Source organism: Nerophis lumbriciformis, linkage group LG28 (assembly GCF_033978685.3).
Source record: "Nerophis lumbriciformis linkage group LG28, RoL_Nlum_v2.1, whole genome shotgun sequence".
Lineage (NCBI taxonomy): Eukaryota > Metazoa > Chordata > Actinopteri > Syngnathiformes > Syngnathidae > Nerophis > Nerophis lumbriciformis.
The window spans coordinates 9,661,107-9,685,828 of record NC_084575.2 but is presented as its reverse complement, the minus strand read 5'-3'; the positions used below and the strand labels follow the sequence as shown (position 1 = coordinate 9,685,828).

The 24,722-nt window shown below is 43.1% G+C and overlaps 1 protein-coding gene across 2 annotated transcripts in view; it reads left to right on the top strand.

The window, feature by feature from the left end:
• LOC133570836 (receptor-type tyrosine-protein phosphatase gamma-like) overlaps positions 1-24,722 on the top strand; it is a 519,637-nt gene that overhangs the window by 455,693 nt on the left and 39,222 nt on the right. For both annotated transcript variants that reach the window (XM_061923573.1, XM_061923574.1), the window contains exon 15: positions 9,829-9,920. In XM_061923573.1, the coding sequence (XP_061779557.1) occupies positions 9,829-9,920 (92 nt within the window). The remainder of the gene's footprint in view (positions 1-9,828; positions 9,921-24,722) is intronic.

Genomic DNA, 24,722 nt, shown 5'->3' with positions numbered 1-24,722 from the left:
GTATAGGCGTAATATGATCAAACTTTCTTGTTCTTGTCAAAAGTCTAGCAGCCGCATTTTGTACCAACTGTAATTTTTTAATGCTAGACATAGGGAGACCCGAAAATAATACGTTACAGTAGTCGAGACGAGACGTAACGAACGCATGAATAATGATCTCAGCGTCGCTAGTGGATAAAATAGAACGAATTTTAGCGATATTACGGAGATGGAAGAAGGCCGTTTTAGTAACACTCTTAATGTGTGATTCAAACGAGAGAGTTGGGTCGAAGATAATACCCAGATTCTTTACTGATTCGCCTTGTGTAATTGTTTGGTTGTCAAATGTTAAGGTGGTATTATTAAATAAATGTCGGTGTTTAGCAGGACCGATAATCAGCATTTCCGTTTTCTTGGCGTTGAGTTGCAAGAAGTTAGCGGACATCCATTGTTTAATTTCATTAAGACACGCCTCCAGCTGACTACAATCCGGCGTGTTGGTCAGCTTTAGGGGCATGTAGAGTTGGGTGTCATCAGCATAACAATGAAAGCTAACACCGTATTTGCGTATGATGTCGCCTAGCGGCAGCATGTAAATACTAAAGAGTGTAGGGCCAAGAACCGAACCCTGAGGAACTCCGCACGTTACCTTAACATAGTCCGAGGTCACATTATTATGGGAGACGCATTGCATCCTGTCAGTAAGATAAGAGTTAAACCACGACAAAGCTAAGTCTGACATACCAATACGTGTTTTGATACGCTCTAATAAAATATTATGATCGACGGTATCGAAAGCAGCGCTAAGATCAAGAAGCAGCAACATAGATGACGCATCAGAATCCATCGCTGGCAGTAGATCATTAGTCATTTTTGCGAGGGCTGTCTCCGTAGAGTGATTTGCCCTGAAACCGGATTGAAAAGGTTCACAGAGATTGTTAGACACTAAGTGTTCATTTAGCTGCTGTGCGACAATTTTTTCGAGAATTTTCGAAATAAAGGGAAGGTGGGACACCGGTCGGTAGTTTACCATGAGGTCAGGATCGAGGTTAGGTCTTTTGAGCAGAGGATGAATAACCGCTTTCTTGAATGCTAGGGGAACAGTGCCAGAGGAAAGTGATAAGTTTATAATATTTAGCACTGATGGACCTAATAATACAAAAAGCTCCTTGATAAGTTTCCCAGGAAGTGGGTCAAGTAAACATGTTGTTTGTTTTATCCCACTTACACGCTGTAATAGTTCCTCTAATGTTATTTCATCAAAAAGTGAGAGACTATTTTGTATTGCAGTATCCGTCGTAGATACAGTTGTATCTGTGTTCATAGAACCCAGTTGTAGCTGGGATGCGTTGTCTTTAATCTCCTTTCTAATGAATTCAATTTTCTTATTAAAGAAATTAATAAAGTCATCTGCCGAGTGGGTGGAGCTATTGGGAGGAGTCCCTTGTTGGGTTAGCGATGCTACTGTACTAAACAAAAATTTAGGGTCGTTTTTGTTGAGGCGGATGAGATTTGAGTAATATTTAGCTTTAGCTAAGGTAAGCATGCGTTTATACGATATTAAACTATCACTCCATGCTTGATGGAAAACCTCAAGCTTGGTCGCGCGCCATTTGCGTTCCAACTTTCTACATGATAATTTATGAGCTCTGGTTTCCTCTGTAAACCATGGGGGTGCGCCTTTTAGGGGCCCTTTTTTGTTTTAGCGGTGCTATACTATCAATGGTTTTGCGCAGGGCATTGTCAAAGTTGTTAGTGAGGTTATCAATAGAGCCGACATAATTTGGGAATGGTGCCATTACCAAAGGCAGTAGGTCAGCAAGAGTCATCGTTGTGGCAGCATTAATCTTGCGGCTGCTATAGCAGTTATTATTATTATTAGTTTGTTGACAATGAGTCAGAACTTCGAATTTTATAAGGTAATGATCGGACATTACTTTAGTATACGGGAGTACCATAACTTTGGAGGTGGTGACACCCCTGACCAGCACTAGATCTATCGTATTGCCGTTGCGATGCGTAGGTTCATTTATTATTTGTGTAAGACCACAGCTATCAATTATAGTCTGGAGCGCCACGCACTGAGGGTCCGATGGGGTATTCATATGGATATTAAAGTCCCCCATTATGATTATATTGTCTGCGTGCGTCACTAGATCAGCAACGAACTCTGAGAATTCATTGATAAAGTCCGAGTAGGGCCCTGGGGGGCGGTAGATAACAGCCATATCGAGAGGCAGCGGTGCGACAGACCTCATAGTAAGCACCTCAAACGATTTGTACTTATTATTTAGGTTAGGGGTAAGGTTAAAGTTTTCATTATATATTAGTGCGACCCCCCCACCCCTTTTAAGGGGACGGGCAATATGCGCATTCGTATAGTTAGGAGGAGATGCCTCATTTAGCGCAAAAAATTCGTCTGGTTTGAGCCAGGTTTCGCTAAGACCAATGACGTTAAGATTGTTGTCTCTAATGACCTCATTAACTAATAACGTTTTGGGAGACAATGATCTTATGTTTAAAAAGCCCATATTATAAGTATTGGGCTGTTTTGACGAGTTTTTGTTTAAATTATCCTTAGTAGAAATATTAATAATGTTGCGTTTATTATACGTAGTGCACTTTAAATAGTTTCGACCATATCTAGGAATTGATACGACGGGAATTTTCAGATTGTTTGCTTGATGCTGCGATCGACTGAACGCATCATGATTTGCCACCTCAGTAGAATGCATATCTACCCCGGACACATTCACAACAGAAAACACATTATGTGAGTTGTGTGTTATTCTAAGAAAATTGCTATGCGTACAGGAATTATCCAGCCTGGCGCTGGCCAATTCTAGCTTAACTGACTCCTCACCCGGACTAGCAGGCTCTGTAATTGCCTGTGACCGGGCTTGCTCTAGTGTAGTTAGTCAAATGTGACTTAAACAGTAGTCTATATTCTTAGACAGGATGATGGCGCCTTCCTGGTTAGGGTGAAGGCCGTCCCTCATCAGCAAGCCTGGTTTGCCCCAGAAAGAGGGCCAATTATCAATAAACGTTAGTCCCTGTTGTCTACAGAAGCTAGCCAGCCACTTGTTAAGCGAGACTAATCTGCTATATCTCTCATCATTGCCTCTCGCAGGCAGGGGGCCAGAGACAATTACTCGATGCCTGGACATCTTTCTAGCGAGATCACAAGTCCTGGCTATGTTTCTCTTTGTAATCTCTGACTGTCTCATTCTAGTGTCATTGCAGCCAACGTGTACAACTATATTCGCATAACTAGTGGTGCGATTAGCCTGTCGTACGTGTTTACTAGGCCTGTTGCGAGTTAGCTCCCTAAGATTAGCCTCAATGTCAGGTGCTCGGGCCCCCGGGATGCACTTAATTGTGGCTGGTTTGCTAAGCTTTATGTTTCGGGTGATGGAGTCCCCTATGACTAAGGTGTGGTGCCCGGTAGACTGGGGTGTAGGACTAGCTAAAGCGCTAAATCTATTATGCGTCTCAACCGGTACACCGTAGCTTGTAGGCCGCTTAGGACTGCTACAGGCTGGGCTAGTTAGCTCGCTACAGCTAACGCTAGCAGATGTGTCCGCAACATCTAAAGTTACGAGATTACTCTGCTCTAACTGGCGGACACGGCCCTCTAGCAGAGCCAGCCTCTCCGTGAGTAAGGTGCAAGACGCGCAGGAAGCCATACTCACGGTGTTTTCTGTCACCGAGTGAAGTTCCTGCTGTCTTCCGAGAAGTCCTGGTCACGGTGTGCAGGAGTAGACTCCTTCTGACCGGCGCCCGGCGACGCCTTTCTCCGCGCTAGCTTCGTTAGCTTAGCAGCTAGCTGCTAGCTAGCTGCGGGAGGGGTGGAGAGACAGAGATCGGGTGATTTGCAAGTTAAATAGTACTACTAAATATGTTGAGAAAGTAATAAAGAAAGCTGCAGAACAATTTAAAAGCACACAAATAGAACGATACTTAGCTTTTTCGAAACAGCGAGCAGTCAGCGAGCAGTCACGCACGGTGAACCGGAACCGGAAGTGAGCCAATCGCTCACATAATATGTGCGGCTTCAGTACGCACACACACCTCAACCGACGCACGGGGGTAGAGGGGTGTATATTGCAGCCCGTAAAAGTTAGGGCTGCATGGGATTCTGGGTATTTGTTTTGTTGGGTTTATGTTGTGTTACTGTGCGGATGTTCTCCCTAAATGTGTTTGTCATTCTTGTTTGGTGTGGATTCACAGTGTGGCGCATATTTCTAACAGTGTTAAAGATATTTATACGGGCACCGTCAGTGTAACCTGTATCGCTGTTGGCCAAGTATGCTTTGCATTTACGTGTGTGTGCGGGCTGAAGCCGCACATATTTTGTGATTGGGCCGGCACGTTGTTGGAATGGATGAAAAGCGGACGTGACGACAGCTCGTAGAGGACGATAAACGCAGTGCCTTTAAAGCACGCCCCCAAGAATGTGGTCCGGGTGGACTACGAGATATAATGACTGATGAACAACTTCGTTCGATAAAGAAGGTTGCCTCAGCCCAAAGCCTGAGCCCCGACATTAATGAACTAGCATCCAAGAAAAGATGGCAGGTATCTGGCTTGGGCACATCAGATTAGATCAGTGTGTTGGAAACTGAGCAGTTTAAAGTCCTGAATGGTTGGTTTATTCATTGTTTTATTTTCTAATTTATTAGCCTGTGGAAAAAGTTAATGTTGATATTTACCTCAGAAGGCTGCAAATAGAAAAGAGGCATTCAATGTTTATTTAAATTGTATTTGATATGCCATTGATATTTTTTTATTAGGGCCCGCAATGGCCCATTGCAAAAGGACTCCCACAGGGAGTCCTTATGCAATGGGACATAATTAGGGCCCGCAATGGCCCATTGCAAAAGGACTCCCACAGGGAGTCCTTATGCAATGGGACATAAGGACCTATTGTTATTCTAAGGTTTTATTATTATTCTTTCTTTTTTCTTCTGCCGCCTCTTCGAGCACCAATTTGACCCACTTAACATGCTTCAAAACTCACCATATTTGACCCACACATCAGGACCTGCGAAAATTGCCTTTTAATAAAAAAACCGAACCCCAAAAATCAAAATTGCGCTCTAGCTAGCGCCCCCTAGGAAGAAGACAAAACTACGCTGCCTGTAACTCCGACTAGGAAGGTCGGAGAGACATGAAACAAAAACCTTTATGTAGGTCTGACTTAGACCTATATTTTTCAATTGTACATCTTCGGGCTAAAATCAACAGGAAGTTGGCAATTCCCCCTTCAAGACAAAAAAGTACTAAAAACAGTCACTTTTGCCTCTTTGAGCTGTAATTTCACCCCCTTAACATGCTTCAAAACTCACCAAACTGAACACACACATCAGGACTGGCTAAAACTGTGATCTAACCCCAAATCTAAAAATTGTGCTCTACAGCAATTTTTGAATAAAACTGATAAAAAACTGCTCCTCGGAAGAAAAAAATTACAAAACTGCCTGTTACTCCCACTGGGAAGGTCGGAGAGACATGAAACAAAAACCTCTATGTAGGTCTCACTTGGACCTACATTTCATTAATTGACAACCCCCAGGAAAAATCCACACGAAGTTTGCTATTCCCCCTTCAAAACAATTTTTTTGTAAAAACCGGTCACCTTCCTTCAAAAACGAACTCCTCTGAGCGCGTTTGTCGTTTCGCCTTCAAACTAACACAGGAGAGACATTGAACCCTTGTGAATACAACAACAGAAGCGCTTTTTAATTAAGTGCTCCGGTTTTGATTTTATGACCCTTCAAAGACCCGCTGCACTCATGCTGCTGCGGTGCTGGTTTTTTAAGATGGCTGCTCAAAAGCAGGAAGCACCAACGTGCCCACACAATGCAGACAAGGTAGGTACACTAGACAAAAGTCTTGGGACACTTCAGACTAAAAGTAGACAAAAGTATTGGGACACTTAGGACTAGCACCTGCCAAATACGCGGGCCCGAACAATGCTGCTTGCAGCTTTAATTATTATTATTATTATTATTTGAAACTCGATTTTGCATGTCACTATAAAGTTATATAAGCCTTGCTTGTTCAATATCCAATGCTAAACTTGTTTGGGTACCTATTAAAAGGTTAATTTGTTCAACGTTGGCCCGCGGCTTTGTTCTGTTTTAAATTTCGGCCCACTCTGTATTTGAGTTTGACACCCCTGTTCTAATGACTTGACATGCATTTCATTATTTAGGACATGAATTCAAACTAACTGTGTACCAATTATAATAATTCAGTAGGTATCCTCCAATCACCATGAGGAGCTCTCGGAAGGCCTTTACCGCCATGTGCATATTTGCACATCTTAACACAATTTACATGCCAAATGACTGTGGGAGCTGCTGAGCACAGTGCAGGCTGCCTTTTTTTTTCCTGCTTTAATGTTCCCGACAGTCGAGGCGCGCGCTGGCTGGCTGCTAGTTGATATCAGGCTTAAGTTTCTCTGTCGCAAAGCTCTGTGACATTTGAAGACTTGAGATATCGTAGTCACAAAGCGCCGCCGATGTCGCAATCCACTCGGCATGGATTCTGCTTTCATTGCTTGTCTCCTCCTTTCTCCTTTTATTTGCATTGCGACGTTCCCACAGCATACTCTGTCAGAAGAGCTCAGCCTACCGAGAGAATAGGGACAATCTTAGAGCTGTGACCTGAATAGGATGGGAATTTTACAAGTAACTAGAAAATGCAATTGCGAGTGAATGCTGAAAAGCCACATAGCATCAAGATGTACACCTTCAAAATTAGCCCAAAAAAATTGTGTCAAATATGTTGTTACTTCAGGCATGCTAACACTTAGCATGCCTGAAGTAAAAACATGTTTGATTTTGAGGCGTGTACCTGTAAAATTAGCTAAAAATATATACAGGTAAAAGCCAGTAAATTAGAATATTTTGAAAAACTTGATTTATTTCAGTAATTGCATTCAAAAGGTGTAACTTGTACATTATATTTATTCATTGCACACAGACTGATGCATTCAAATGTTTATTTCATTTAATTTTGATGATTTGAAGTGGCAACAAATGAAAATCCAAAATTCCGTGGGTCACAAAATTAGAATATTACTTAAGGCTAATACAAAAAAGGGATTTTTAGAAATGTTGGCCAACTGAAAAGTATGAAAATGACAAATATGAGCATGTACAATACTCAATACTTGGTTGGAGCTCCTTTTGCCTCAATTACTGCGTTAATGCGGCGTGGCATGGAGTCGATGAGTTTCTGGCACTGCTCAGGTGTTATGAGAGCCCAGGTTGCTCTGATAGTGGCCTTCAACTCTTCTGCGTTTTTGGGTCTGGCATTCTACATCTTCCTTTTCACAATACCCCACAGATTTTCTATGGGGCTAAGGTCAGGGGAGTTGGCGGGCCAATTTAGAACAGAAATACCATAGTCCGTAAACCAGGCACGGGTAGATTTTGCGCTGTGTGCAGGCGCCAAGTCCTGTTGGAACTTGAAATCTCCATCTCCATAGAGCAGGTCAGCAGCAGGAAGCATGAAGTGCTCTAAAACTTGCTGGTAGACGGCTGCGTTGACCCTGGATCTCAGGAAACAGAGTGGACCGACACCAGCAGATGACATGGCACCCCAAACCATCACCCAACCATGCAAATTTTGCATTTCCTTTGGAAATCGAGGTCCCAGAGTCTGGAGGAAGACAGGAGAGGCACAGGATCCACGTTGCCTGAAGTCTAGTGTAGAGTTTCCACCATCAGTGATGGTTTGGGGTGCCATGTCATCTGCTGGTGTCGGTCCACTCTGTTTCCTGAGATCCAGGGTCAACGCAGCCGTCTACCAGCAAGTTTTAGAGCACTTCATGCTTCCTGCTGCTGACCTGCTCTATGGAGATGGAGATTTCAAGTTCCAACAGGACTTGGCGCCTGCACACAGCGCAAAATCTACCCGTGCCTGGTTTACGGACCATGGTATTTCTGTTCTAAATTGGCCCGCCAACTCCCCTGACCTTAGCCCCATAGAAAATCTGTGGGGTATTGTGAAAAGGAAGATGCAGAATGCCAGAGCCAAAAACGCAGAAGAGTTGAAGGCCACTATCAGAGCAACCTGGGCTCTCATAACACCTGAGCAGTGCCAGAAGCTCATCGACTCCATGCCACGCCGCATTAACGCAGTAATTGAGGCAAAAGGAGCTCCAACCAAGTATTGAGTATTGTACATGCTCATATTTTTCATTTTCATACTTTTCAGTTGGCCAACATTTCTAAAAATCCCTTTTTTGTATTAGCCTTAAGTAATATTCTAATTTTGTGACACACGGAATTTTGGATTTTCATTTGTTGCCACTTCAAATCATCAAAATTAAATGAAATAAACATTTGAATGCATCAGTCTGTGTGCAATGAATAAATATAATGTACAAGTTACACCTTTTGAATGCAATTACTGAAATAAATCAAGTTTTTCAAAATATTCTAATTTACTGGCTTTTACCTGTATATCTTATTAGCAATTGACTAACATTTTCAAGGTGCATTCTGACTTTGAAATGGTTTGAATGGGTTTAAAAATATGGATGGAGTAATAAGTTTTTTCGAGAATAAGTTCTGGGACTTTTTCAGACATAAAAATGGTTATTGTTTTAGTTTATTTGTAACAAATATGGTACATCGCATATTCACAATTGTCATTGCAACATGTTCGAAAAGGAGTATGATTTATATGGTTATAATTTTAAAATGTTTATGGTTCTTGGACATTTTTTTATAATGTCCACAAAGTTTAGTGAGCAGGTATTGACTTTCTGGGTTGGTCATAGTTTATTTGTACCTTGAGGGGGTAAAATTGTTTGGATTGGGTCATGTAAATGTATGCTATTCTCATAGTTCTTCAAAAAAAAAAACAATGTTATCCACAAGATAGCAGCATATTTGTAGCGTCAGGCTGCAAATGAATCAAAATCAAATTAAAAACAGACTTCATATTACACTTGGGATGTTTCACAGGCCAGACTGAAGACGCTGGCGGGCCACACTTGCCCGACAGGTCGTAGTTTGGACACCCCTGATATTGAGCAATGTAAAACAATTTTGGTCACAGTATTGATCCTTGGGGTACGCCGCAAGATATATTTAGCGCTGTAGGCCTAGCTTCCATTATTGCTTCCTGTTGGTTAAGTAGCTTCTGACCCAGTTCAAGACCAACATTCTGATGTTATACAATTCTAATTTGTTCTTAAGATATGATTATATGAATAAAAAATGTTAGAATGTCCTTAATGAGTGGAATGTTGATGGTGGAAAGGTTTGAATTGGTTGGGAAATGTAAGAAGTTTGGAAAATAGAATAAATTGTAACATCCAGTTATGAATGAGCCGAACATTTTGAAAGAGGAATGTTTTGATACAAATTTAAAAAATAGTTCACACAATAAGCAAAAACATTGAGATGACGAGACGGATGTTGAGGCTAATCATTTAGCATGCATTTAGGACCTAATCAGCCTGCTTTGTTATAGTCAAGCTTTTGGTAACGGGGACATTTTGATAAATGCACACTTAGACACACAAGAGTGTCCCCTTCAGGCCTCAGCTGCGGTGGCGTGTTAGTTGAAACATTAGCCAGCATCAGTCGCCATGACAGCTGCGACCCGGCCTCCATTGTCCTTGTGTGCTGCTCCACCAGCCTTATCAAAGATCCCTCATGTGTGACCTGAGCATGATAGGACAGATGCTACCCTCCATAAGCGCCCAAAATAACACCATTGGTGACACCAGCTCTTGTGTTGTTTTTTCTCATGGGCAGAAGCTTGTCTTTATTTGTCATTAAGAACATTCCTGATGTGCTAAACACTTGCTTGTGCGCCCTGTAGATGACATGGAGGCCATTCCCGTCAAGCAGTTTGTCAAACACATCATGGAGCTCTACAAGAACAACCTGCAAGGTTTCTCAGAGGAGTTTGAGGTAAAAACACACACAATCCTTGAACCATCCAAAGCAACATCAATTAGGATTATTGGAACAAGATCTGTTTTATATACAGGTAAAAGCCAGTAAATTAGAATATTTTGAAAAACTTGATTTATTTCAGTAATTGCATTCAAAAGGTGTAACTTGTACATTATATTTATTCATTGCACACAGACTGATGCATTCAAATGTTTATTTCATTTAATTTTGATGATTTGAAGTGGCAACAAATGAAAATCCAAAATTCCGTGTGTCACAAAATTAGAATATTACTTAAGGCTAATACAAAAAAGGGATTTTTAGAAATGTTGGCCAACTGAAAAGTATGAAAATGAAAAATATGAGCATGTACAATACTCAATACTTGGTTGGAGCTCCTTTTGCCTCAATTACTGCGTTAATGCGGCGTGGCATGGAGTCGATGAGTTTCTGGCACTGCTCAGGTGTTATGAGAGCCCAGGTTGCTCTGATAGTGGCCTTCAACTCTTCTGCGTTTTTGGGTCTGGCATTCTGCATCTTCCTTTTCACAATACCCCACAGATTTTCTATGGGGCTAAGGTCAGGGGAGTTGGCGGGCCAATTTAGAACAGAAATACCATGGTCCGTAAACCAGGCACGGGTAGATTTTGCGCTGTGTGCAGGCGCCAAGTCCTGTTGGAACTTGAAATCTCCATCTCCATAGAGCAGGTCAGCAGCAGGAAGCATGAAGTGCTCTAAAACTTGCTGGTAGACGGCTGCGTTGACCCTGGATCTCAGGAAACAGAGTGGACCGACACCAGCAGATGACATGGCACCCCAAACCATCACTGATGGTGGAAACTTTACACTAGACTTCAGGCAACGTGGATCCTGTGCCTCTCCTGTCTTCCTCCAGACTCTGGGACCTCGATTTCCAAAGGAAATGCAAAATTTGCATGGTTGGGTGATGGTTTGGGGTGCCATGTCATCTGCTGGTGTCGGTCCACTCTGTTTCCTGAGATCCAGGGTCAACGCAGCCGTCTACCAGCAAGTTTTAGAGCACTTCATGCTTCCTGCTGCTGACCTGCTCTATGGAGATGGAGATTTCAAGTTCCAACAGGACTTGGCGCCTGCACACAGCGCAAAATCTACCCGTGCCTGGTTTACGGACCATGGTATTTCTGTTCTAAATTGGCCCGCCAACTCCCCTGACCTTAGCCCCATAGAAAATCTGTGGGGTATTGTGAAAAGGAAGATGCAGAATGCCAGACCCAAAAACGCAGAAGAGTTGAAGGCCACTATCAGAGCAACCTGGGCTCTCATAACACCTGAGCAGTGCCAGAAACTCATCGACTCCATGCCACGCCGCATTAACGCAGTAATTGAGGCAAAAGGAGCTTTTCAGTTGGCCAACATTTCTAAAAATCCCTTTTTTGTATTAGCCTTAAGTAATATTCTAATTTTGTGACACACGGAATTTTGGATTTTCATTTGTTGCCACTTCAAATCATCAAAATTAAATGAAATAAACATTTGAATGCATCAGTCTGTGTGCAATGAATAAATATAATGTACTAGTTACACCTTTTGAATGCAATTACTGAAATAAATCAAGTTTTTCAAAATATTCTAATTTACTGGCTTTTACCTGTACATTACAGTTTTTCCCACATTTGTGGTGGTGGGGTGTGTCAAAACAACCGTATCATTTGCATAATGGGTTTGCCCCAAGGGTTGCGCAACTTCAGAGTTCTTAAGGTCGACTAGTAACTGATGACATCGTTCATATTTTCAAACAACAAAGTGACACCTGAAGTCACCCACAGGAAGCCCTCAGAACAGCAGGAATGGCAACAACAATTGCAACAAGCTTCAAAAATCAACGATAACATCAGTGAACAACCATCTTAACCTAAATTGCCCCAAGTGCTCGTTTGTAGCAGGTAGGGATGTAATGATAAACCGTATAATGACAAACCGCGATAAATATAATAATAATAAATAAATAAAAAATATATAAATAAATACTATTACTGTTTTAAATTAAAATGATCTTAAAACTGTGATTGATAACGCTTTGATAAACTCATGGACCAGTGACACAGCTTATTTACTGGAGAAAGCAGGGTTGCGCTAGCAGGCTTCTTTCTTTCTTTCTTTAGTTTATTTGGAACATGAACACACTTACAGCATAATACATCAAACAATTTCATATCATTTCATTTTACATCATGCCCGAAAAGGAGTAGGAAGAAGCAAAGCGTATTTAATCCTACCCCCTTCCCACTTCAGAGCGTTTACAAATATATAGAATCATTTACTAACCTTTTTATATAATAAAATAACATCTATGAATTTGTATACACAACAGTTTTGTAATATTTAATTAATTAATTCAGTCATTATTAACATACTGAGATGAAGAATATCTTATTTTCAATAAGGTTGGAAGTATTTCTCATAATTCTTCTTCTTTGTACTCTGTAAGCACTATTATTTTTGAACAACCTCTTAAACTGGATCATATGAGTACAATTTTTAACTTCTTTACTTAATCCATTCCATAATTTAATTCCACATACTGATATGCTAAAAGTTCTAAGTGTTGTACGTGCATATAAATGTTTTCAATTATTTTTTCCTCTAAGGTTATATTTCTCCTCTTTAGTTGAGAAGAATTGTTGTACATTCTTTGGTAGCAGGTTATAGTTTGCTTTGTACATCATTTTAGCTGTTTGCAATTTGACCAAATCACCGAACTTTAATATTTTTGACTGAATAAATAAAGGGTTTGTATGTTCTCTATATCCAACATTATTTATTATTAAATGCTAACATGAATAGAAGAGACATTAACTTCTTTCCTCACTAAAAAAACATTCCACAATCTGAATTTATATGAACACATTACTGGCTGAGCAACGAAGATCAATCAATCAATCAATCTTTATTTATATAGCCCTAAATCACAAGTGTCTCAAAGGGCTGCACAAGCCACAACGACATCCTCGGTACAAAGCCCACATACGGGCAAGGAAAAACTCACCCCAGTGGGACGTCGATGTGAATGACTATGAGAAACCTTGGAGAGGACCGCATATGTGGGTAACCCCCCCCCTCTAGGGGAGACCGAAAGCAATGGATGTCGAGTGGGTCTGACATAATATTGTGAGAGTCCAGTCCATAGTGGATCCAACATAATAGTAAGAGTCCAGTCCATAGTGGGGCCAGCAGGACACCATCCCGAGCGGAGACGGGTCAGCAGCGCAGAGATGTTCCCTGCCGATGCACAGGCGAGCGGTCCACCCCGGGTCCCGACTCTGGACAGCCAGCACTTCATCCATGGCCACCGGACCTGTGCCCCCCCCCCCCCCCCCCCCCCTCAAGGAAAAGGGGAGCAGAGGAGAAAAGAAAAGAAACGGCAGATCAACTGGTCTAACAGGGGGGCTATTTAAAGGCTAGAGTATACAAATGAGTTTTAAGATGGGACTTAAATGCTTCTACTGAGGTAGCATCTCTAATTGTTACCGGGAGGGCATTCCATAGTACTGGAGCCCGAATAGAAAACGCTCTATAGCCCGCAGACTTTTTATGGGCTCTGGGAATCACTAATAAGCCGGAGTTCTTTGAACGCAGATTTCTTGCCGGGACATATGGTACAATGCAATCGACAAGATAGGACGGAGCTAGACCGTGCAGTATTTTATACGTAAGTAGTAAAACCTTAAAGTCACATCTTAAGTGCACAGGAAGCCAGTGCAGGTGAGCCAGTATAGGCGTAATATGATCAAACTTTCTTGTTCTTGTCAAAAGTCTAGCAGCCGCATTTTGTACCAACTGTAATTTTTTAATGCTAGACATAGGGAGACCCAAAAATAATACGTTACAGTAGTCGAGACGAGACGTAACGAACGCATGAATAATGATCTCAGCGTCGCTAGTGGATAAAATAGAACGAATTTTAGCGATATTACGGAGATGAAAGAAGGCCGTTTTAGTAACACTCTTAATGTGTGATTCAAAGGAGAGAGTTGGGTGGAAGATAATACCCAGATTCTTTACTGATTCGCCTTGTGTAATTGTTTGGTTGTCAAATGTTAAGGTGGTATTATTAAATAAATGTCGGTGTTTAGCAGGACCGATAATCAGCATTTCCGTTTTCTTGGCGTTGAGTTGCAAGAAGTTAGCGGACATCCATTGTTTAATTTCATTAAGACACGCCTCCAGCTGACTACAATCCGGCGTGTTGGTCAGCTTTAGGGGCATGTAGAGTTGGGTGTCATCAGCATAGCAATGAAAGCTAACACCGTATTTGCGTATGATGTCGCCTAGCGGCAGCATGTAAATACTAAAGAGTGCAGGGCCAAGAACCGAACCCTGAGGAACTCCGCACGAGATACTCAATTGTACACATTAAACCTACTAACTGTGTTCTCTTAGACAGAGATCGGTTGATAGCCGAAGCAATATGACCACAGGATCTGAATTTGCGTGACGTCACATAAACCGGACGTGACGCACCCAAGACGCGCTTTTTTTCCTTCATCATTAAAAGACATTGAAGCTTTTACAAATTAAAACAGAATGACATATTTAAACACTGACATGAAAATAATATGGCTCTTAACTATCCAGAACAATAATATTACACAACATGTTTTCTACCAAAAAAATATATTGTGTGGCTATTCATTTATTGCAGAATTCTCAAACTGTGGTACGTGTACCACAAGTGGTGCACGGGCTCCATCTAGTGGTACACCAAATAATCACTTTATTAAAGTACAGTGTTTTATTTTCCTCTTTTCAAACACAGCGTTACTGTTCAAATTGTGTGTAATGTTACAGTGGCCGAAACTGTTAAATATACTTGTTAAATAATACCTCGCCATTGTTTTTAATGAATACTTATGCCTAGGCCTGGGCGATATGGCCTTTTTTTAATATCGCGATATTTTAAGGCCATATCGCGATACACGATATACAGGTAAAAGCCAGTAAATTAGAATATTTTGAAAAACTTGATTTATTTCAGTAATTGCATTCAAAAGGTGTAACTTGTACATTATATTTATTCATTGCACACAGACTGATGCATTCAAATGTTTATTTCATTTAATTTTGATGATTTGAAGTGGCAACAAATGAAAATCCAAAATTCCGTGTGTCACAAAATTAGAATATTACTTAAGGCTAATACAAAAAAGGGATTTTTAGAAATGTTGGCCAACTGAAAAGTATGAAAATGAAAAATATGAGCATGTACAATACTCAATACTTGGTTGGAGCTCCTTTTGCCTCAATTACTGCGTTAATGCGGCGTGGCATGGAGTCGATGAGTTTCTGGCACTGCTCAGGTGTTATGAGAGCCCAGGTTGCTCTGATAGTGGCCTTCAACTCTTCTGCGTTTTTGGGTCTGGCATTCTGCATCTTCCTTTTCACAATACCCCACGGATTTTCTATGGGGCTAAGGTCAGGGGAGTTGGCGGGCCAATTTAGAACAGAAATACCATGGTCCGTAAACCAGGCACGGGTAGATTTTGCGCTGTGTGCAGGCGCCAAGTCCTGTTGGAACTTGAAATCTACATCTCCATAGAGCAGGTCAGCAGCAGGAAGCATGAAGTGCTCTAAAACTTGCTGGTAGACGGCTGCGTTGACCCTGGATCTCAGGAAACAGAGTGGACCGACACCAGCAGATGACATGGCACCCCAAACCATCACTGATGGTGGAAACTTTACACTAGACTTCAGGCAACGTGGATCCTGTGCCTCTCCTGTCTTCTTCCAGACTCTGGGACCTCGATTTCCAAAGGAAATGCAAAATTTGCATGGTTGGGTGATGGTTTGGGGTGCCATGTCATCTGCTGGTGTCGGTCCACTCTGTTTCCTGAGATCCAGGGTCAACGCAGCCGTCTACCAGCAAGTTTTAGAGCACTTCATGCTTCCTGCTGCTGACCTGCTCTATGGAGATGGAGATTTCAAGTTCCAACAGGACTTGGCGCCTGCACACAGCGCAAAATCTACCCGTGCCTGGTTTACGGACCATGGTATTTCTGTTCTAAATTGGCCCGCCAACTCCCCTGACCTTAGCCCCATAGAAAATCTGTGGGGTATTGTGAAAAGGAAGATGCAGAATGCCAGACCCAAAAACGCAGAAGAGTTGAAGGCCACTATCAGAGCAACCTGGGCTCTCATAACACCTGAGCAGTGCCAGAAACTCATCGACTCCATGCCATGCCGCATTAACGCAGCAATTGAGGCAAAAGGAGCTCCAACCAAGTATTGAGTATTGTACATGCTCATATTTGTCATTTTCATACTTTTCAGTTGGCCAACATTTCTAAAAATCCCTTTTTTGGGATTTTCGCCTTAAGTAATATTCTAATTTTGTGACACACGGAATTTTGGATTTTCATTTGTTGCCACTTCAAATCATCAAAATTAAATGAAATAAACATTTGAATGCATCAGTCTGTGTGCAATGAATAAATATAATGTACAAGTTACACCTTTTGAATGCAGTTACTGAAATAAATCAAGTTTTTCAAAATATTCTAATTTACTGGCTTTTACCTGTGTATCTCGATATTTTGCCTTAGCCTTGAATGAACACTTGATGTATTTAATCACAGCAGTATGATGATTCTATGTGTCTACATTAAAACATTCTTCTTCATACTGCATTAATATATGATACTTTTAAACTTTCATGCAGAGAAGGAAATCACAACTAAAAAAAATCACTATTTTTTTCATACGGTGTTGATCTGGAAATGTTTGCCTCGGTATTTTGATGGTGTGGGCTTGCGGAGTAAGCCCTCTTCCTTGTCTAGCGGGTGACTTTTCAAATGATGCTACATATTAGCAGTGTAGCCGAGTGTCCTGGGTTCGCCTATACAGTGTACTTATCTAATAAAATAATAAACGGGAGACATTAGAGCAGGTTCGGTAGCAACAATACCATGATAATACCATGATGATAATGATAGCCGTGCTAATGTTGGTGACAATAACTGGTATGAAATGTTCATATAGTTACATCCTTAGTAGCGGCTCCTTCCTGTACGACTGCGAGTGCTGCTTTCCATTCATATTGTGTCAACGTTTACCAGCTGTGCTGCGTTGGTTGTCTAAAGGCCCACACTTACTCGGGCGGTATGTACGCAAAACCCTCCTCTGTATACTCGTGTCACACAAAACACTGATCGGCATGTATTTTTCACATCAATCCGCATTGACACAAATTAGCATGAGTTTTCCACAACTTTCCTTTGACAATTTGCAACACAGTTGATGTTTTAAGTCGATAACTGGCAGCAACATTTCGCTTGGTTGCAGCTGGTAGCAAGTACGACTTTTCGAGTATACTTCTCTTCCTCCTCTCTTGTTGTATTTAATATTCATACAAACCTCAGACCAACTCTTTAGTTCAGTGCTTTGTAAAACGAGCAGGTAGAGAAGTTCCACTTCATCATCAGGGGGAGGATGCCATGACAGAAAAATATAAACAATGCACAGGGATTATGGGAAACATAGTGGTTCTCGAACATTCCACAGAAAACTGCAACACGGAAGTACACTTGACAATGACTATGGACATTCCGCCCACGGTACGCTCTGCCCACAGTACGCTGGAGTCCGTGAGCACCCTAAACGTCTCATCTCCGATCCTCCAGAGCTCTTAAAAGCAAATATGGAAGATTCTATTTTCACCAAATGTAAGAGCAATGGCGTAGCAATATTGCATTTATCAGATTAGAGCGGGGCAGGTAGTACAACACGTAAACAAAATATAGCCAGTTAATTTTCAGAATAAAACACTTCATGTTTATTAAGATGTTACTTAAAGGCCTACTGAAATGCGATTTTCTTATTTCAATCAATCAATCAATCAATCTTTATTTATATAGCCCTAAATCACAAGTGTCTCAAAGGGCTGCACAAGCCACAACGACATCCTCGGTACAAAGCCCACATACGGGCAAGGAAAAACTCACCCCAGTGGGACGTCGATGTGAATGACTATGAGAAACCTTGGAGAGGACCGCATATGTGGGTAACCCCCCCCCTCTAGGGGAGACCGAAAGCAATGGATGTCGAGTGGGTCTGACATAATATTGTGAGAGTCCAGTCCATAGTGGATCCAACATAATAGTAAGAGTCCAGTCCATAGTGGGGCCAGCAGGACACCATCCCGAGCGGAGACGGGTCAGCAGCGTAGAGATGTTCCCAGCCGATGCACAGGCGAGCGGTCCACCCCGGGTCCCGACTCTGGACAGCCAGCACTTCATCCATGGCCACCGGACCTGTGCCCCCCCCCCCCCCCCTCAAGGAAAAGGGGAGCAGAGGAGAAAAGAAAAGAAACGGCAGATCAACTGGTCTAACAGGGGGGCTATTTAAAGGCTAGAGTATACAAATGAGTTTTAAGATGGGACTTAAATGCTTCTACTGAGGTAGCATCTCTAATTGTTACCGGGAGGGCATTCCATAGTACTGGAGCCCGAATAGAAAACGCTCTATAGCCCGCAGACTTTTTTTGGGCTCTGGGAATCACTAATAAGCCGGAGTTCTTTGAACGCAGATTTCTTGCCGGGACATATGGTACAATGCAATCGACAAGATAGGACGGAGCTAGACCGTGTAGTATTTTATACGTAAGTAGTAAAACCTTAAAGTCACTTCTTAAGTGCACAGGAAGCCAGTGCAGGTGAGCTAGTATAGGCGTAATATGATCAAACTTTCTTGTTCTTGTCAAAAGTCTAGCAGCCGCATTTTGTACCAACTGTAATTTTTTAATGCTTTAAACGGAGATAGCAGGTCCATTCTATGTGTCATACTTGATCATTTCGCGATATTGCCATATTTTTGCTGAAAAGATTTCATAGAGAACATCGACGATAAAGTTCGCAACTTTTGGTCGCTGATAAAAAAGCCTTGCCTGTACCGGAAGTAGCAGACGAGTAGCGTGACGTCACAGGTTGTGGAGCTCCTCACATCTGCACATTGTTTACAATCATGGCCACCAGCAGCGAGAGCGATTCGGACCGAGAAAGCGACGATTTCCCCATTAATTTGAGCGAGGATGAAAGATTTGTGGATGAGGAAAGTGAGAGTGAAGGACTAGAGGGCAGTGGGAGCGATTCAGATAGGGAAGATGCTGTGAGAGGCGGGTGGGACCTGATATTCAGCTGGGAATGACTAAAACAGTAAATGAACACAAGACATATATATACTCTATTAGCCACAACACAACCAGGCTTATATTTAATATGCCACAAATTAATCCCGCATAACAAACACCTCCCCCCTCCCGTCCATATAACCCGCCAATACAACTCAAACACCTGCACAACACACTCAATCCCACAGCTCAAAGTACCGTTCACCTCCCCAAAGTTCATACAGCACATATATTTCCCCAAAGTCCCCAAAGTTACGTACGTGACATGCACATAGCAGCACGCACGTACGGGCAAGCGATCAAATGTTTGGAAGCCGCAGCTGCATGCGTACTCACGGTACCGTGTCTGCGTATCCAACTCAAAGTCCTCCTGGTAAGAGTCTCTGTTGTCCCAGTTCTCCACAGGCCAATGGTAAAGCTTGACTGTCATCTTTCGGGAATGTAAACAATGAAACACGTGTTTGTGTTGCTGAAGTCGGCCGCAATACACCGCTTCCCACCTACAGTTTTCTTCTTTGCTGTCTCCATTGTCCATTGAACAAATTGCAAAAGATTCACCAACACAGATGTCCAGAATACTGTGGAATTTTGCGATGAAAACAGACGACTTAATAGCTGGCCACCATGCTGTCCCAAAATGTCCTCTACAATCCGTGACGTCACGCGCTGACGTCATCATACCGAGACGTTTTCAGCAGGATATTTCGCGCGAAATTTAAAATTGCACTTTAGTAAGCTAACCCGGCCGTATTGGCATGTGTTGCAATGTTAAGATTTCATCATTGATATATAAACTATCAGACTGCGTGGTCGGTAGTAGTGGGTTTCAGTAGGCCTTTAAAAGCACAGAAAACAGGAAAAAATAACAAATTCATCAGACCAGTATCAGTACCAATACCCTGCTATTGATATTTTTTTAAATAAGGTTAATGTCACGTTGGGGTTGCATTGTGGTGACGGTCGTGTTCTCAGGATGAGAAAAGGAAAGGCACGGGGCAGGGGAAGCGGCTTGCAGGCAAGCAAGTGCTTTAATTTGATCTCAAGTTGCACAAGGAAGTGCAGCAGGAACATGCAACCAATAGCATAAGCAAAAGGCAACAGTCGTCCTAAAACAACAGGCGGTACACAGTATTGACATACAGCTAATCAGTGGAAGAGCGGCCGTGCTAGCAACTTGAAGTTCCAGGTTCGAGTCCAGCTTCCGCATCCTAGTCGCGTCCATTGTGTCCTTGGGCAGGAGACTTAACCCTTGCTCCTGATAGGTTGTGGTTAGCGCCTTGCATGTGTGTGAAGCTATACAAGTATAACCCATTGACACAATGTAACTGTCGCAGAGAGCGAACATTAGAACCGCCTTACTGCATGGCGAGACGGTTATAAATAAGGGAGATGATTAGCCTTACAACAGATGGGGACGCTAATCATTATAAGAGACATGTGAGCTCAAGGCTCCTCGCAATGGAATATAAACAAAATTAAAGCTGCAAGCAGCGTTGTTCGGGCCCGCGTATTTGGCAGGTGCTAGTCCTAAGTGTCCCAATACTTTAGTCTACTTGTAGTCAGAAGTGTCCCAAGACCTTTGTCTAGTGTACCTACCTTGTCTGCATTGTGTGGGCACGTTGGTGCTTCCTGCTTTTAAGCAGCCATCTTAAAAAAACAGCATTGCAGCAGCATCAGCGCAGCGGGTCTTTGAAGGGTCATAAAATCAAAACCGGAGCAGTTAATTAAAAAGCGCTTCTGTTGTTGTAATCACAAGGGTTCAATGTCTCTCCTGTGTTAGTTTGAAGGCGAAACGACAAACGCGCTCAGAGGAGTTCGTTTTTGAAGGAAGGTGACCGGTTTGTACAAACATTTTGTTTTGAAGGGGGAATAGCAAACTTCCTGTAGATTTTTGCTGGGGGTTGTCAATTTATGAAATGTAGGTCTAAGTGAGACCTACGGAGAGGTTTTTGTTTCATGTCTCTCCGACCTTCCCAGTGGGAGTTACAGGCAGTTTTGTAATGTTTTTCTTCCGAGGAGCAGTTTTTTCTCCGTTTTATTCAAAAATTGCTCTAGAGCGCAATTTTTGAATTTGGGGTTAGGTTTTTTTATTAGATCTCAGTTTTTGCCAGTCCTGATGTGTGCGTTCAGTTTGGTGAGTTTTGAAGCATGTTAAGGGGGTCAAATTGCAGCTCAAAGAGGCAAAAGTGACTGTTTTTAGTACTTTTTTGTCTTGAAGGGGGAATTGCCAACTTCCTGTTGATTTTAGCCCGAGGATGTACAATTATGAGAACTAGGTCTAAGTCAGACCTACATAGAGGATTTTGTTTCATGTTTTTCCGACCTTCCTAGTGGGAGTTACAGGCAGTCTAGTTTGTTTTTTTTCTAGGGGGCGCTAGAGCGCAATTTTCATTTTTGGGGTTTGGTTTTTTCATCAAAAGGCAATTTTCGCAGGTCCTGATGTGTGGGTCAAATTTGGTGCGTTTTGAAGCATGCTAAGTGGGTCAAATTAGTGTTCAAAGAGGCGGCGGTAGAATAAAGAAAGAATTAAAGCTGCAAGCAGCGTTGGACGGGCCCGCGTATTTGGCAGGTGCTAGTCCTAAGTGTCCCAATACTTTTGTCTACTTGTAGTCTGAAGTGTCCCAAGACTTTTGTCTAGTGTACCTACCTTGTCTGCATTGTGTGGGCACGTTGGTGCTTCCTGCTTTTGAGCAGCCATCTTAAAAAAACAGCACCGCAGGAGCATCAGTGCAGCGGGTCTTTGAAGGGTCATAAAATCAAAACCGGAGCAGGTATCACAAAACGGTTCTGTTATTCTATGCACAAGGGTTTAATCTCTCTCCTGTGTTATTTTGAAGCCGAAAGGACAAACGCGCTCAGAGGAGATAGTTTTTGAAGGAAGGTGACCGGTTTTTACAAACAATTTGTTTTGAAGGGGGAATAGCAAACATCCTGTTGATTTTTGTTGGGGGTTGTCAATTAATGAAATGTAGGTCTAAGTGAGACCTACGGAGAGGTTTTTGTTTCATGTCTCTCCGACCTTCCCAGTGGGAGTTACAGGCAGTTTAGTCAGATTTTTCACCCGCGGAGCAGTTTTTTGTGCGTTTTATGAAAAAATTGCTGTAGAGCACAATTTTTAGATTTGGGGTTAGGTTTTTTCATTAGATCACAGTTTTAGCCAGTCCTGATGTGTGTGTTCAGTTTGGTGAGCATGTTAAGGGGGTCAAATTACAGCTCAAAGAGGCAAAAGTGACTGTTTTTAGTACTTTTTTGTCTTGAAGGGGGAATTGCCAACTTCCTGTTGATTTTAGCCCGAGGATGTACAATTATGAGAACTAGGTCTAAGTCAGACCTACATAGAGGATTTTGTTTCATGTTTTTCCGACCTTCCTAGTGGGAGTTACAGGCAGTCTAGTTTTTTTTTTTTCTAGGGGGCGCTAGAGCGCAATTTTCATTTTTGGGGTTTGGTTTTTTTATCAAAAGGCAATTTTCGCAGGTCCTGATGTGTGGGTCAAATTTGGTGAGTTTTGAAGCATGCTAAGTGGGTCAAATTAGTGTTCAAAGAGGCGGCGGTAGAATAAAGAAAGAATAAAGAATAAAAACATTAGAAATTCAATAGGTCCTTATGTCCCATTGCATAAGGACTCCCTGTGGGAGTCCTTTTGCAATGGGCCATTGCGGGCCCTAATAAAACGTTACAATAACAATAGGTCCTTATGTCCCATTGCATAAGGACTCCCTGTGGGAGTCCTTTTGCAATGGGCCATTGCGGGCCCTAATAAGCCAAGTGGCGCTAGGAACGAGGAAGAATACTACTAAACATAAACTAAGACATGACCCGTGCAACAAGGGTCGCGGGAGGAGTTGGCGGCAGGGCGGCAGGGCGCCAGGCCAAGTGACCCCGAAATCACCGGGGACGAGTCAGGTGGCGGCGGCGAGTAGAATGCCGCTGCAGCTGGCGAGGTTGCCGTCCACAAACTGGCCACACCTGTGGCCCACAAGGAGGCTAACATGGGTTGAAACGGAGCTTCAACAGCAGCGAAGCTCAACACCAAGGTCTTTTACATTGCTGCTGATAGCGTGGAGGACGTCCGAACCAACCACATACATTGCCGACAAGGAGGAGGACGGGAGCACGAATACATCCTCAGAAGCCATCGTGGTCCACGTTCAAGTCCTAGGCATGGCTCCAAATGGCACGGGGAGCGTCCATGGCTATCCTCGCGACCAACAAGGAGGAGGGGTGAGGGCGCCGGGAGACCACCTCAGCAGCAGGCGAGGAGGGCGAGTGCCAGACCAACGCTTCTGCGGTAGGCAAGCTGGCTGCCGAGCTGGAGGCAGAGCTGGCTGCCGGGCTGGAAGCGAGGCTGGCGTCGACGTTCTACCCACTGGAGACGAGGCTGGCGTCAACGTTGGACTCACTGGAGCAACTTCAAGCAACATGTTTTCTCTAATTGGAAGTGGAGTTTGTAGCTTTAAAACTGACACAGATGATCTTATTCCCAGTCTGTTGGGTGAAGTACTGATTCAATGTGAGCGTCTGTGTGCAGTCATGTGACTGCATATCTGCGTTTGATTGGTGAAATACAGTTCAACGTCACTAGTCAATCAATCTTTATTTATATAGCCCTAAATCACAAGTGTCTCAAAGGGCTGCACAAGCCACAACGACATCCTCGGTACAAAGCCCACATACGGGCAAGGAAAAACTCACCCCAGTGGGACGTCGATGTGAATGACTATGAGAAACCTTGGAGAGGACCGCATATGTGGGTAACCCCCCCCCCTCTAGGGGAGACCGAAAGCAATGGATGTCGAGTGGGTCTGACATGATATTGTGAGAGTCCAGTCCATAGTGGATCCAACATAATAGTAAGAGTCCAGTCCATAGTGGGGCCAGCAGGACACCATCCCGAGCGGAGACGGGTCAGCAGCGCAGAGATGTTCCCAGCCGATGCACAGGCGAGCGGTCCACCCCGGGTCCCGACTCTGGACAGCCAGCACTTAATCCATGGCCACCGGACCTGTGCCCCCCCCCCCAATACAACTCAGACACCTGCACAACACACTCAATCCCACAGCCCAAAGTACCGTTCACCTCCCCAAAGTTCATACAGCACATATATTTCCCCAATATCCCCAAAGTTACGTACGTGACATGCACATAGCGGCACGCACGTACGGGCAAGCGATCAAATGTTTGGAAGCCGCAGCTGCATGCGTACTCACGGTACCGTGTCTGCGCTTCCAACTCAAAGTCCTCCTGGTAAGAGTCTCTGTTGTCCCAGTTCTCCACAGGCCAATGGTAAAGCTTGACTGTCATCTTTCGGGAATGTAAACAATGAAACACCGGCTGTGTTATCCGGCACAACAGTCAGGGGGTGCATTCTACGGCGGGGGTGCGTTATCCGGCACAACACCTGCCGCAATACACCGCTTCCCACCTACAGCTTTCTTCTTTGCTGTCTCCGTTGTTCATTGAACAAATTGCAAAAGATTCACCGACACAGATGTCCAGAATACTGTGGAATTTTCCGATGAAAACAGACGACTTAATAGCTGGCCACCATGCTGTCCCAAAATGTCCTCTACAATCCGCCATCATGAGACGTTTTCAGCAGGATATTTCGCGCAAAATTTAAAATTGCACTTTAGCAAGCTAACCCGGCCGTATTGGC